Source organism: Myxine glutinosa, chromosome 2, assembly GCF_964187855.1.
Source record: "Myxine glutinosa chromosome 2, kmMyxGlut1.1, whole genome shotgun sequence".
Lineage (NCBI taxonomy): Eukaryota > Metazoa > Chordata > Myxini > Myxiniformes > Myxinidae > Myxine > Myxine glutinosa.
Window position 1 is genome coordinate 65,135,574 of NC_136262.1, and position 14,976 is coordinate 65,150,549.

Below are 14,976 nucleotides of genomic sequence, written 5' to 3' on the forward strand. Positions count from 1 at the left end.
CCATGGGCCCCATCTAGTCTCTCGTGCCTAGGTTCTCAATCCTAAACGAATGCACCCTCCTGGTATCGATGGTGATCCTCAACCACTCAGGGGTCCTCAATGACTCGGTGCCTTCAATAATATTTCTCTATCCACAAACTACACGTTTGCAATCTCACTACTAATTCCATTACCAAATTGCCATGCCCAATGACCAGCAAGTTTGAATGAATGAATGAATTATCGTTTTAAGGCCATTTTCCCCGCTAGAGCGAGGGTTAGCCTTGCGGGCCCCATGACGATCATGGTGCCCTGTTACGGCCGGATGCCCTTCCTGACGCCAACCCTTAGTCGCCTTTTACTATGCGCAGGGATACGGTGTACCTATTCTAAACCGGGGTACACACCGGGATCATTCATCCCTGCAAGCTGGTACTCAATTTGCCGACCTCGGAAGGATGACAGGCTGAGTCAATCCCCCTGGTGTTAATTCAGTGATCGACCGGGATTCGAACCCAGGATCCTAGGATCCCAAGCCGGCACCCTAACCGCTAAGCCAACACCAGGCAATGACCAGCAAGTTTGCCACCTCCATTTAAAAATATTTTAACCCCAAAGCTCACCTACACTACCTGGAGGCTTGCTCGATAAGGAGACTGTTCTCAAACAGTTTGTGTGACAACAATGTTCCGATTTTCGTTCTGATTTTAGTTTTGATCTGATTCCAACGTCCCACTGTAGGAGTGCTTTGGTTTTATTCCAACGGCCTACTGTAGGAGTACTTCGGTCTGTTTACAACAGCCTGCCGTGGGAGTGCTTTGGTCTGATTCAAAATTAATACTGTAGGAGTGCTTTGCCTGATTCCAACGACCCACTATAGGATTGCTTCAGTCTGCTTCCATTGGCCCACTGTGGGAGTACTTTGGTCTGTTTCCAACCGCCCGCTGTCAGCCCATGTTGACCCTCTCCCCTTCTCCAAGGCCCGTGGACCCCACCCAGCCACCTGGAGTGGCCCCATCATTTCCTCTTTGGCCTATGCCAAGCCTGGGATGGCCATAGATGCTGGGGTCAGCTCTCAGTGCTCTCAGATGTTGCTCTCAGAGCCCAGCCGGGGTCAGAAACCTCGGTTGCTATGGGTTTCTATCTTGCCAAACAACTAAACTGTTAATTCTTATTATTCTTCTTGGCTGAATTTCTCCTCCTTCTGCCGCTGAGCCTTAAACACAGTGATTGCAGCACTGCACTCACTCAACTCACACCACTCACTAGGGTGCACACATTCACACACTCCACTGGGAGGAGACTCTATTCAGGAACCCTTTACCTGGCTCGTCTCCTCCTCTCCACTGTGTATGTGTTTAGCCACATACCTGGCAAAGACCGCCTGCTCCTCCAGACAGTCACACCCTCCCGCAAGGTCAGCACACCATATGCTCTCAGCCAGATGTTTTTTCTCCTGTACATGCAGGCACTCCATCGCATCAGCCTCTGCAGATCCCAGGCACACACTCATTTTCTCCCCAAATCTTTTTCCCGGTTCCAGGTCTGAGCAATGTTGGATGTTGAGTTGTGCAGTTCCTCCCAATTCATAAATGCTAAATTTTCCGGACCAGGTCCATGTTGATGTGGTCCAGGAAGAGGCAAGATCCAAGGACTGATCCATGTGGTACTTCAGATCCAACATCTACCTCAGCCAATTGAGTGACACCAAGAACCACCCGTTGTCTACTGTTCTGGAGGAAGTTGGAGATCCGTATGCTCTTGCGATCTTTTCATCCTTAGTGATCATGCATCTGGAGTTGCCTCATTTTGGCAACTCAAAGTTTTTTTTTGTTTTTTTTGTTTGCCAAAAGTTTGGCAAAAGTCAAAGTTGGCCTCATTGGCCAACTTTATCAAAAGCTTCAATGAAATCCATAACAAGAACATCCATACGCTTTCCTTGTTGCATGCTGTTGGTAAGATCACTCATGAATCCCAGCCGCTGCAGCTCACAGGATCTGTTCTCTCTAAATCAATAGAGGGTGTATTGGAGCATCTATACCACATTCCCTCCAATAAACGCCCTGGCCGTTAATTCTTTTCAACCCTCTCCAATGAGGGAACATCCTGTATCTGTGGTGGTTTTGAATTTTTAAGTCTTTGGTGAACTTCCATCTTTCTTCACACAATGAAGTCATTCATCGCGTTCACATATCTATGCGTACCATATTTCATGAACTCAGTGGAGACATCGCTGTCAAACATTGGTTCATCATTTCAACGGACTTTCCCTTAATTATAAGTACTCCTGGAACTTTAACCAGACAGAGAACACAACTTGACTCAGTTCAGCGAGTGGAGAGCATCGAGCACGTGACTGCCTAGCGTCGTGTTATGTACAACTAGCCGTGCATACCCATCGCTTCGTTGAAGGCTTTAATCAAAAGACAGCATGTTGCACTTCACAAACATATTCCATGTCTATTTATGAATCTCAATGTTAAATGAAGTGAAACTTGAGAAAAAGGATCTTTTATAACACGTAGTTGTTTTTTTTATGTTGAAAGCTCCAGTCACGGACTATATAGTTACAGAAAGTCCTCATCGAGGCCAGGCCTTAAATAAAAGAGCTGCATTGATAAATGTGAGGAAAGAGAAATAAAAGAGAGAATGTAAAGGTGAGGAGTGAAAATGAGTAAGAAAGGTGTATGATGTTTGTTTGCGAGAAAGAGAGGTTGAAGCTAGCCCGGTAGCTATACGGGGTGACCGAAAAGTCTGGAATCATAGGAAAAATGTATTTTCAAAGAATATGCTCAACATGCTTCCCTCGTACGTCGGATAGACTTTTTTGGGCTTGCGTGAAATTTATCAGTAACACTTTTCACAAATTTCCTCAGCTGTGTGACCTCAGCTAGACTGAAGCTTGTCCGTCACAGATCCCGTTTCTTTAAATTTGTGGGCAAGCTTGCATGCCACGCTTTGGGTAATTGGTCTTCTTTCCGGATGTCTTGTATTGAGCTCTTCAGCCACTCTTCTTGGGGACCAGCCTTCCCGGCCACAGAGAAGGATAATCTCAATTCGCTCCTCTAAATTTAAAGCCATGGGTCAATATTAATCTGGAAAAAAGAAAACAAATAAATAAAAAAAGATTTCCCCTATTATTCCAGACTTTTCGGACACCCTGTAGTTTGAGTGAGACAAGAAGTAAGACCAGCAATCCTGACACGGAGAGTGTAAGATGATTCCGGGCACCACTTTATCACTCCGAAGTCTGAACGGTAGTACTACCCTGAGCGGTTGCTGTCTACAACCTACTATCTAAAGAATGTGGTTGCTATTTGAACTGTTGCTGCTGCTGTTCTGTCATAGTCGTTATGGAGGTTGTTGTTTGTGTAATATTTCCGTGTACTTTTGTATATTTTCTATTACTTCGAGAAGTATTGCTATACGGTATATAAGTTTGTGTGCTCCTTGCATGTCCGCCATGTTTTATTTGAATCTAAAGGATTCCTGCTACCATACTGTTGGAACAGCTACATAAAAACTCAGGGGCCTGAAACTTCTTCCTTTTTGAAAAAATGGGCTATCTTTCTTGGGCGGTGAGGGGCGTTTCTTGGAAGAAATATGGTATATATACACTGCACGCACATCACCCACGCACAGTAATATTACGAGATTTACTATACAGTGCAAACGATGACAAGTCCAGTGTCAGAAAAGTTTATTTATATTCTCCTCCCTCATATCTGAAAGTTTTGTTAATTTATTTTTCTTTTCAAATGAAAACAAACAACTGTTACCTGACAAGTACCTTTCAGTTCAGTTACTTTTAACATGACCGCTTTGGTTCATTTATGTTTCAACGAATCATTATGTTGGAAAGATTCCCATTGCCATTGAAAATATCGTTTGCAAATCCCCTAAAAGAAAATCACCTTTTCAATTTAAGATAATTACATTTTCTTCATAGGGATTTAACCCTTAGTTGTAGAAACCTTTTCGCTTATTTTATGCACACGTCTGTCTGTATGTTGCGTTCTGATAATATGATACGTTTCAATGTTTGAGAATTATAGGGGAGAGCAACATGTGACTGCATTTTTGGTTCAGAAAGTGAACGGAACGTGTTCCAGGCTCCAATTTTGATTTACATTGAAGTCTGAAGTTCTTCTTAAACTGATAGCATTAATCATGGAATGTAACAAATGATCTTCCATATAACCTTTGTCCCTTGCATATCCCAAACTACTCTGCCTATCTCCCCAGTGTAAAGACAATCTGCTCAAAGTCAAAGATTGCTAGTCCATGAAGGATTGCATGAAATTAACCCGGTCCACAGCTATGCATCACATTGGCATCGCAAGCCAGGGCATGGCTTGCGTTCGGTTCATGAGGCCAGGCATGGAAGAGCAAACTCAAAGCTGGCATGTCATGAAAGATAACCACATCAATCATCTGCTGAGACTTTAACCGTTCGGAGCCAGAATTATTTGCTGAGCTCTGCTTTATGTTGGAAGCAAAATGCAAACACAGTTACTTATCTTTGAAGCTGTTTTATAAGCACCATTTATTGTGTGCACAGTCTGTTTGTGCTACAGCGCATTAATCAACACGTTCGTGAAAAGTTGAGTCTATCAGATATTTGTATAAGCGCAACTCAGAAAATATAAATAATACGGCATAATCTACTACTCTTCAGGCTCATATCTAAAGTTGTTCGAGGGTTGAACTGAAAATGTTCCTCGCCTCTGAATTTCTGCACGAATCGCAGTCAGCTCTGCATTGGCAACCTGTAACCGCACAACCTAGCAACGATGCAAAATGAATGAATGAAACCCAATGAACATTATTGTGAAAGTGGTAATGGTGATTTTGGGTTAACTAATCAGGTATTTAGAAAAAAAGAATTTGGGAGGAAATTGAGTAATGTGGACTCTTTAAGGACTTTCCTTATTCCAATCTGTCCTGGAGTGTGAGCTATACATGCCAATACATTGTTAAACCACATGGCAATACCATGGTTCACTAATCCCAAATTGTAATATCTTGATAGCAACCAATCTTATACTCCAAAGCATTCTTATTATACAACATCCTTAGGGTATATTTTGTGCATGGGTCCATGTTACCCTTATGGATGGAGGTTATGATGGATGGAGGATGGAGGTTATGTTTTCACCCCTGTTTGTCTGTCTGTCTGTGAGCAGGATATCTCAAAAGAAGTTATGAACAGATTCGGACGAAACTTGGTGGACAGGTTGCGTGTGTAACTAGAAGGAATCGATTACATTTTGGTGAAGATCTGGATTCGGATCCGGATACAAAATTTTTTTAAGTGATTCTTCACCATGGAGAGATGCGGCCAAAAACAATATATATATATATTGCATGATATTTCAAAAAATGATGGATGACTTATGACAAAATTTGCTGGATGAGTTTGTTAAGTGACAAGAACAAGCTGATTCAATTTGGGTTTAGGTCCGGATGCAGATCCAGCCTATCAGTGGGATCCAAAACGTAAACTGTTCAGCCTGGCAGAGGTGTGTGCTCTAGTTCACCCTTTAGTCAGGTTCACTATGTTTTTTCGTTCAAAATCATGGTAGATTAGCAAACCTATACATTTTTGGAAACGGTATTACATGGAAAATCTGAAAATCAATGTTTACATTTGCCAATTCCGACCAATTCGATTCGACCAATTCGACCAATTCGACCAATCGACCAATTCCATTCGACCAATTCGACCATTCGACCATTCGACCAATCGCTTCGATCGACCATTCGACCATTCGACCAATTCGATCGATTCGATTCGATTCATCGAATTCGATTCGACCAATTCGATTTGCCAATCAATTTGACCGACCTTTTATTTGCTTGTGTGGAACGGACTGTGAAAACGATGCGGACTATATTGTCGGATACGACACACAGGACGGTGATGACGAACTCTAAATGGCATATTCTGTAATCGTGTATGTTTGATGCCATTGACTGCCTGTGTAGATGTGAAGTTATACTGACTGCATGTGTAATGTGTATATATGATTTTGCTGACTGCCTGTGTATGTTTGGTGATATGAATTATTGTGACACATTTTGATGTTATTAACTGCCTGTACAAAATGATAACATGTATTTGTTTATGCAACTTATCGCGAATATAAAGACAGTATTTTGCAATTCAAAACCTTTGATTCGTGTCTTACCATTCCCCATAGCACTAATTTGATACTTTCATTGGATTCCTTGTCCCTGAAAATATAGGTTTAGTATATTTTAAAAAGTTTTTAGGGTAATTAGAGGCAGAAATAGAACAAAATATGTATTTTACAGTGGCCATTTGGAAAATCCAAAATGGCCGCCATACAGGTATCTCTCCAAATGTAAACATTGATTTTTAGTTTCCTTATGCTATAACCTTTCCAAAAATGTATAGGTTTGCTAATCTACCATGATTTTGAACGAAATATAATTTATTGACATAGTGAACCTGACTACTTGAGATGCACAATAAACACAACAAAGCAAACTATAATTCTTGTAGCTGTTTATCTTAAGTGAAGTAAACAATATAGTATTTTATGCAAAGCAGTATATAATCTTTACAGTTTGACGATGATGTGTCTACACCGGGTGGGTGCATTCTTCAGGTGGATTGCAGGTGCTTGGGGTGAATGTAGCCGCACCTGTGGCAAAGGGCAGCAGGTGCGACGTGTTTGGTGTACGCGGCGTACGGCCAAATCAAAGCAGCAAAACCTGCCGATGGAGAGCTGTGCCAGCAAGACGAAACCAGCCAACAAGCGTTACTGCAAGAAGCAAAAATGTCCTGCAGCTTGGGTGACCGGGCCCTGGTCTGAGGTAGGTTTACTTGGTTACGTAAAGCAACCTAAATAGCCGTACATTTACACCTTCCTTTATTGTAATGAGGAGACCAAAGCAAACAAAGGATGATGTGTACAGTAACACGGCAAAAGGTTCAGCAGGACTTTGACAATCACTGTACATCTGCCCAGACAAATAATTCCTGGAAGTGAGAAATGATGAAGTGGGGAAAAAACGTAATCTTAATCAATAATAATAAAGAGCATTATTAAGATGGTGTTAGGTTAGGGGGAACCTATTTGTACATATGCAAGAGGGTGGGAGGCAATGGTTGGGGAAATTTGAGAAAGAATGGAAAAGGCAGCCGGGTAGGAAATAGAAGGCAGGATAGGGGGTTGGGAGATTGTGCGACGAGTGGAGAGAGAAGGGAAGTGAGATTACGTGATAGGGATACACGGAAGGAAGGGAAGGTTCAAGTATGGAGTACATGGGAGGAGGTTGGAAAAATTACCACCATTTATGCATTTGTTATAAACTAGCTCCCTACGGGAGTGAAAGGAAGGGTCATTCCTCTCTGGGGTATATAGATTACAGTAGATCTTGGGTCGGGCTTCAAGAACATTGGGGGTGTGTTCAGTTACCAAATTTCTTGTAGAGCGCTCACCAGGTGGTTTAAGCATTCGAGAAAGCACTCCATTCAAAACCGCTGATAAGGAACGGCTGGCTTGGCAAGCGCTTGGTAACTGAACACACACCGGGTTTTCTCCCTTGCTATTTAGTGTTAAACAGCAGGAGTGACTGTTTCAAAGGGTAATCAAACGTGTTTGTGGTTTATAATATTTTTTACTTCTGGTAGGGGTGCTCCGACCAAAACGGCACGATAGGCTATTTATACATGGGATATTGAGGAGCGCGGCATATTATTAGTATTAATATTATTTTGTAATAACATTAATATTATGCTATTATATTTAGTGTTGTTGTTACGTTTTTTATTAGAAGCGGCCTTGGAGAAACAACACAATAAAGGTATCTTAACACGGATATACACCTCAACCCACAACCCCCTTTGCAGGGAAAACCCCCCTGGAATGTTGTGTAAGTTAAATCAGTACAACCTTCAACGTGCGACCCTTAGTCATCCTGTTAAGTTTGGTTGAGATTGGATAAGTAACGACCGAATGTATTGTGGTCAAAAATAGTCAGACAGACAGACGGACAGACAATAAATTGCATATTTTCGTTTGATAGCTGGTACCTTTGTGGGAACTAAACGTTCTTTAGCTTAAATATTATATGGCATTTGTGGAAAGGTGAAATATCTGCTGATTTGAAGGATTGTAGAAGGAAGGATATTTTGTCAACTGGCAAAGCTGAAGTTTGAATTGGACCTGAGTGAGTATCGTATTCTTCTTCTTCTTCTTCTTCTTCTTCTTCGCAGTCCTGTTAAGTGAAGTTTGACAACAGGTGGAACCCAAAAGGCAAACCATGGTCATCCCTATAAGCGAAAGGCAGGAATTTGGAGCGTGGTCAGGGTGCTGGCATGTAGTGGTCTATTCCTGAAAAAGACACCGTGGGATTGTTAATGTTCACAAGCAAATGCAAGCAGACAGCACAGCTGGGCTAACACCGTCTGTGGAGTACAGCAGTAACACTCAGCTTTCCAGTTCATTCAGATTCAATAATGGCCTCCTTGTGGGCACGGCAGGGAGAAGCTCTACCTTGTTATCCCAGGAGCAATATGTTTTGCTTTCCAAGATGACATGAAAAATGAGCCATTTTTGTGATAAAGGGTGAGGATAAAACAGAAATGAGATGAATACATCCCAAAGGAAGTTAAGCTAGGTTTTTGGAGTTTCTCCAAACTGAACATCCATGACAGATTTAAATGCCTGCCAAGCAAAGAACCTGTTGTGTGGTCACATCAGGTTATGTCAGGATGAGATTTATGCCCTGCTGAAGTTATTTGTTTCATTACTTTACGCTTCTTTTACAATGTTCGCTCAAACAATATGAAGAACCGCCTTTGGAAGCCATTTTTCCCCGCAGAGCACGGGTTGGCCTTTTTTGGGGGACCGTGGTCCCCTTTTTTTGGAGCAATGTTTTATGGCCGGATGCCCTTCCTGTCGCCAACCCTGTTAGTCACCTCTTGCGACACACACGGAATTACCAGTGAACTGGTGCTCAATTTGCCGACCTCGGAAGGATGACAGGCTGAGTCTACCCCCCTGGTGGTCATTCAGCGATCGACCGGGATTCGAACCCAGGATCCTAGGATCCCAAGCCGGCACCCTAACCGCTAAGCCAACACCAGGCTTTTTCAAACAATATGAAGGAAATCAAAATACAATAAACCTGGCTTAATTAGAGAAGATTCAACACAAATACGCGAAAAGGTCATTTGAAAATAGACCAAGTTTGCTGTACAAAGCAATCAGAAAACGATTGATGTTAGAGCATAACATGGCTTTTCGCAGTCCCACAATTTAGCACCATTTGTTTCCGCACAACCTAATCACTCTCACATTGCGCATCGAGCTGCACTCGGTCCTTTAAATGAGATAATCACATTTAACGGACGTTGGACCACCTTCAGCAAAGTGTTACGAACTATGCACACGCGGACACGAGCGGAAAAAGCTGTTGCGCATTCCATTTGGAAAGATGTGTAAGCATGCCAATGATGATACTACCAGAGACATCCGTGCAGCAGGCAGTTTATAAAAGAACCTTTTGGCATTTGGAATTGCCAAGATGTTCATGACGGGCGTGAGCAGCAGTGGATATATATATATATATTTTTTCACAAAGCAATTGGCCTGGCACATCACGATACTATGCTGCATCTTTACCCATATTGTACCAGGAGAGGTTGAACTGTCACAGTTATCCTGTCAGTGGATATCTGCAAAGAGCAAGACATTTGATGAAATTCAATGTGACCCGAATGCATCGGTGCAACTGCCGGAGTGCACGACGACAATGGTCTTCCTGGTGGTACTTGGAGCCAAGCCAGGCCTCAAAATCTGTCTTTGCTTAAGCCCTTTCAAAGATGGTGAATTAAACTAACACGATATAGCGAATCTCTGCTCGGCTCACTGTTGATCACTTGCAAACATTTTAAAGTTTTTAAATGCTGTCACCTTTTCTGTGTCGGATTCTGCAATGTGTTGCGACGTAGCTGCGCTATTTTGTTCACGTTTGTCTGGGCTTCCTTGTTTCCAACCGCTAATTGGTATGTGCCCTGCAAGGTGCGTGTCACTTTGAGACAATCACTAAGTATTCATTATCTCTTTCTGCTGAATGTTGTAACCTGAAAAACAAGAAGTTTCTTTTAAATTAGGAGAAAGTGTACAAGCCATCCATATATTTGAAACATTTTTCTTTTTCAAAAGTATGTCTAAACCTTTCGAGTGCACGCTCAACTAAGGACTTAATCCAAATGTTGTTCTGCTGAACCAGCCACAATATGCGTTCAACACCCACATGTACATGGTTACATTGAAGGATGTTGATGCTGATGAATCTTTAGCGGCCACAATTATTCCCATCTTGTGGGGTTGGCAGCGGACAGTTTTTGGCCCAAATCTTTCACGAATCAGCTGTCCCAGCCACATTTTTGACCAAGTAGGTGAGAGTATGAATTTTTAAATTTGGCAAGGGTGCTCGCGATAGCCAGCCTACTCTTCTCAAAAGACAATGTGGGATCTTTAACGTCCACCAACTCATGCTGGCAGACGGGACGTCCAGTCTAACATCCATCCGAGGGACAGCACACACATTGATGAATTACCCTGCCTGTAGAACATCAGGATCACAGTTTATTTTGTCACTGATCTACACACAATACCTTATAGTGTCAAAGTGGAATTTATTATTATTATTGTACACCGCACCTTTCCTATGCCATCTCCAGGCATTGCAAATCGTCATTGCTGGGCACCGAAGGGGGCTCGGCAGTGACGCACGCTGAAAGGGAGTACTCAGTTTTCACTCTGTTTGTTTGTTTGTTTGTTTGTTTGTTTGTTGTACACCGCACCTTTCCTATGCCATCTCCAGGCATTGCAAATCGTCATTGCTGGGCACCGAAGGGGGCTCGGCAGTGACGCACGCTGAAAGGGAGTACTCAGTTTTCACTCTGTTTGTTTGTTTGTTTGTTTGTTTGTTGTACACCGCACCTTTCCTATGCCATCTCCAGGCATTGGAAATCGTCATTGCTGGGCACCGAAGGGGGCTCGGCAGTGACGCACGCTGAAAGGGAGTACTCAGTTTTCACTCTGTTTGTTTGTTGTACACCGCACCTTTCCTATGCCATCTCCAGGCATTGCAAATCGTCATTGCCGGGCACCAAAGGGGGCTCGGCAGTGACGCACGCTGAAAGAGAGTACTCAGTTTTCACTCTGGTTTCTTTCTTGTTTTCTTTCTTGCTTTCTTGTTTGTTTGTCCGGACGATATCTCAGCCATCCTTTGAGCTAGGAAGCTGAAATTTCGGCACAATAGTGAGCAAGTCCTTTGTCAAAAACGGTATTTTTTTTTTTGATTAATCAATAAATTGAGGAGTTATTTAATTATTAGCGATTAATTAAGTACTTATTTAATTAATCAAATTTCCTTTCTCTTCTGACCATTAACTCAGGCACCTTTTGAGTTAGGAAGCTGATATTTGGACATGCCAATGACCAGGTGATTTGGCTGCAAAGGCTATTTTTGATTTATTAATTAATCAATTAATCGATTAATTATTTAATTATTTTATTAATGACTTTTTTTTTTTTTTTTTTTTTAGTTACAGATTCTGATGAAATGGTGGTGGTTTATGTGTTCTCTGACCGAATTGATTAATAATTAAAAAAAATTATGATTATTATTTATTTATTTTCATTATTAATTATTTATTTATCTTCTTTCTCATTTGGCCAATATCTCAGGCACCTTTTGAGCTCAGAAGCTAATATTTGGACATGAGTGACCAGCTGATGTGGCTATCAAGGATATTTTTGATTTATTGATTAATCAATTAATCAATGTATCGATTAATTATTTAATTATTCCATTAGTTACTAAAAAAATTTTTTTTCCCCCCAGTTACAGATTCTGATGAAATGATGGTGGTTTATGTGTTCTGTGACCGAATTGATTGATAATTTAATTTTTTAATGATTATTATTTATTTATTTTCATTATTAATCATTTATTTATTTTCTTTCTCATTTGGCCAATATCTCAGGCACCTTTTGAGCTGGGAAGCTAATATTTGGACATGACAGTGATCAAGTGATGTGGCTATCAAGGATATTTTTGATTAATTGATTAATCATTTAATCGATTCATTATTTATTGATTAATCGATGAATTACTTATTGATTAATCAATTAATTATTTAATTTTTTATTAATGACTTATTTAATTAAATTTCTAAAAGATACATCTTCGGATGAAGCACGAGTGGTTTTGTTATGGTATTAGCCAATTGATTAAGAAAATATTTTGTGATAATCTTTTATTGATTTTAATTGTACAATTAATCAATCAATTAGTGTACACCTCTCCCTCCCAATGCAGCCTCTATGAGCTGCACTGCGGTATTGCCGGGCGCCAGAGGCGCCCCGGCAATGCCGCGCTGTAGGATATTTAATTATTTGGCAAGGGGGCGGTGTACTTTGAATGTATGTGTACTTGTTTTCTTGTTTTCTTGTTTTCTTGGTTGTCCGGGCGATATCTCAGCCATCCTTTGAGCAAGGAAGCTGAAATTTCGGCACAGTCGTGAGCAAGTCCTTTGTCAAAAACTGTATTTTTTGTTTTTTGAATAATCAATTAATTGAGGAGTTATTTAATTATTAGCGATTAATTAAGTACTTATTTAATTAATCAAATTTCCTTTCTCTTCTGACCATGAACTCAGGCACCTTTTGAGTTAGGAAGCTGATATTTGGACATGCCAATGACCAGGTGATTTGGCTGCAAAGGCTATTTTTGATTTATTAATTAATAAATTAATCGATTAATTATTTAATTATTCGATTAATGACAAAAAAATTTTTTTTTTGCTCTACCAGCAGGTCTAACTTACCTGCACACCTCCGCCACTGAAGTCGCCACCCGAGCTTGCCTAGCTCCTTCAACTACCCTAACTAGGGGAAGGCCATCCTGGCTCTCTAACCCCTCTGATGCCCTCTCTGGCATTGGGCTACCCGGGCCCTCTCTTAGGATCCTCGGGCCCCACTGAACTCTACACTGAACGCTACCTGGCTCCCAGAGCCTACCTGCGGCCTCACCTGGCCGACAGACTAACAGTGGCAGAGTGCCCATTTAACCATACTCACTAATTAAGCCCACACGCCCAGCCATTCCACTCACTCATGCACCCCTCAAAGCAACAACTTGCTACTCCCTGCACCACAGATGTCAATTTCCAAACAATTTACCTACTCCCTCTACCTAACTTTAAACTACCCTCCCCGGGTATTCGTGAAGGGGTCCATCCTCCCCCACCCACTCCTTCACACCATGCACTCCACACCACTCAATCCACACTACTCACTCCACACACCATTTATTCCCACACACCAAGTATTCTCTCCATTTATCCACTTGCACCCCATGCAGGTCAATCACTCAACACCATTACACATGTCCTCAATACACCACTCATACACTTTCTCCGGTCATCCCAGACCATTGCCTCATTTCACCAAGTTCAACGATAACCAGATTCTCACACACACAACCATTCTCGACCAATGCCTCATTTCACCAAGCCCAAGAGGCACCCACAATTACACACACACAGCATCATCTAACTAACTACTTCCCTCTAATACTTGTGCTTTCCCTGTCTTCCCTTATACTAAGCACTTCCCTCATCATTAACATCCTTCTAATCTGACTACATCCCCTCTAACTGTATCAATGTCTCTATTTAAATCTCGGTCTCCTATTGTCATCCTTCTAAATCCCTAACAACATCCTAGCCCGCCCTCAGCTAGTTCACACTGCCAAACCCCATAAATCTACTGCTCCTTTGCCCCAAGGTGAGGGATGGTAGAGCTACCATCCCTCTACATCGGACACTATCTCCCACTATCACCCCCCAGTCCTCTCGCACTATGAGCCCCCATCATTGGAGGTACTGGGTCCTACCTATATATATACAAACGTATACTGTACGTCCGAGCCGGCATTGTCATGTTTCGCCGTTGCCACGTTACGTTGGTTGTTTTACACAGTAAAGGAACCTTTACACAGTAAAGGAATAATCACAAAAATACCAGCAAAAGGCAAAGCAAGCACGCGACCGCAGCACAGGACAAAATGCATATGGCGTCGCCTTTGTTTTGAATGAGAACCAGCAGCTACGCATACGTATACTGTACGTACATTTTAAAATATTTTTAATGTGCTTTTTATTGTATTTTAAATTGTTTCGATCGTTAAAACATCAACGTTAAAACAACGATCAACGATCGTTAAAACGTTAAAACATCCAATTGTTTAAATTGTTTAATTTTTTTCACATCCGTAGGAGTGACGTAAAGTCGCACATAATGACGTTCGCTGAACTGAAATTTACTCTAGAAGAGTGGCGTAAAGTCGGATTTGACGTAGGTCGAAATGGCGTAAAACGGGGTATGACTGTATATATATATATATATATATATATGAAGCAGAACATATTTATATGTATATATATATGAACTGTGCCCCGACACAATCCTTGGGGTATTGAGTGCAGATTGATGAGGTTAAAAAATGAATTTAAACGATTTCAGCATCAGGCTGCAACAAAACAAAATGTGAAAAAAGTGAAGGGGTCTGAATACTTTCTGAATGCAGTGTATATATGTATCTATATATCTATATATATATATATATATATATCTATATATATATATATATATATATATATATATATATATATAAAAATATGTATATATATTTATATGTATATTTATAAACTAGCAGAGGTACCCGGCTTTGCACGGGAGTGGGAGGAGGAGGGGAGGGGGAAGAGGAGGGGAGGGGGAAGAGGAGGGGAGGGGAACGGGGGGGAGGGGGGAGGGGGAAGCGGGGGAGGAGGAGGGGAGGGGGAAGAGGAGGGGAGGGGAATGGGGGGGGAGGGGGGGAAGGGGGGGGAGGGGGGGAGGGGAAGGGGGGAGGGAAGGGTGCGGGGGTGCCCAGGGGAAGAAGGGC

At 41.8% G+C, this 14,976-nt stretch overlaps 1 protein-coding gene across 1 annotated transcript in view; it reads left to right on the forward strand.

Moving 5' to 3' along the window:
* The window catches only part of LOC137421723 (A disintegrin and metalloproteinase with thrombospondin motifs 18), a 165,391-nt gene that overhangs the window by 118,937 nt on the left and 31,478 nt on the right, over positions 1–14,976 (forward strand). Inside the window, exon 19 of the mRNA XM_068108046.2 lies at positions 6,615–6,822. Within this exon, the coding sequence (XP_067964147.2) occupies positions 6,615–6,822 (208 nt within the window). The remainder of the gene's footprint in view (positions 1–6,614; positions 6,823–14,976) is intronic.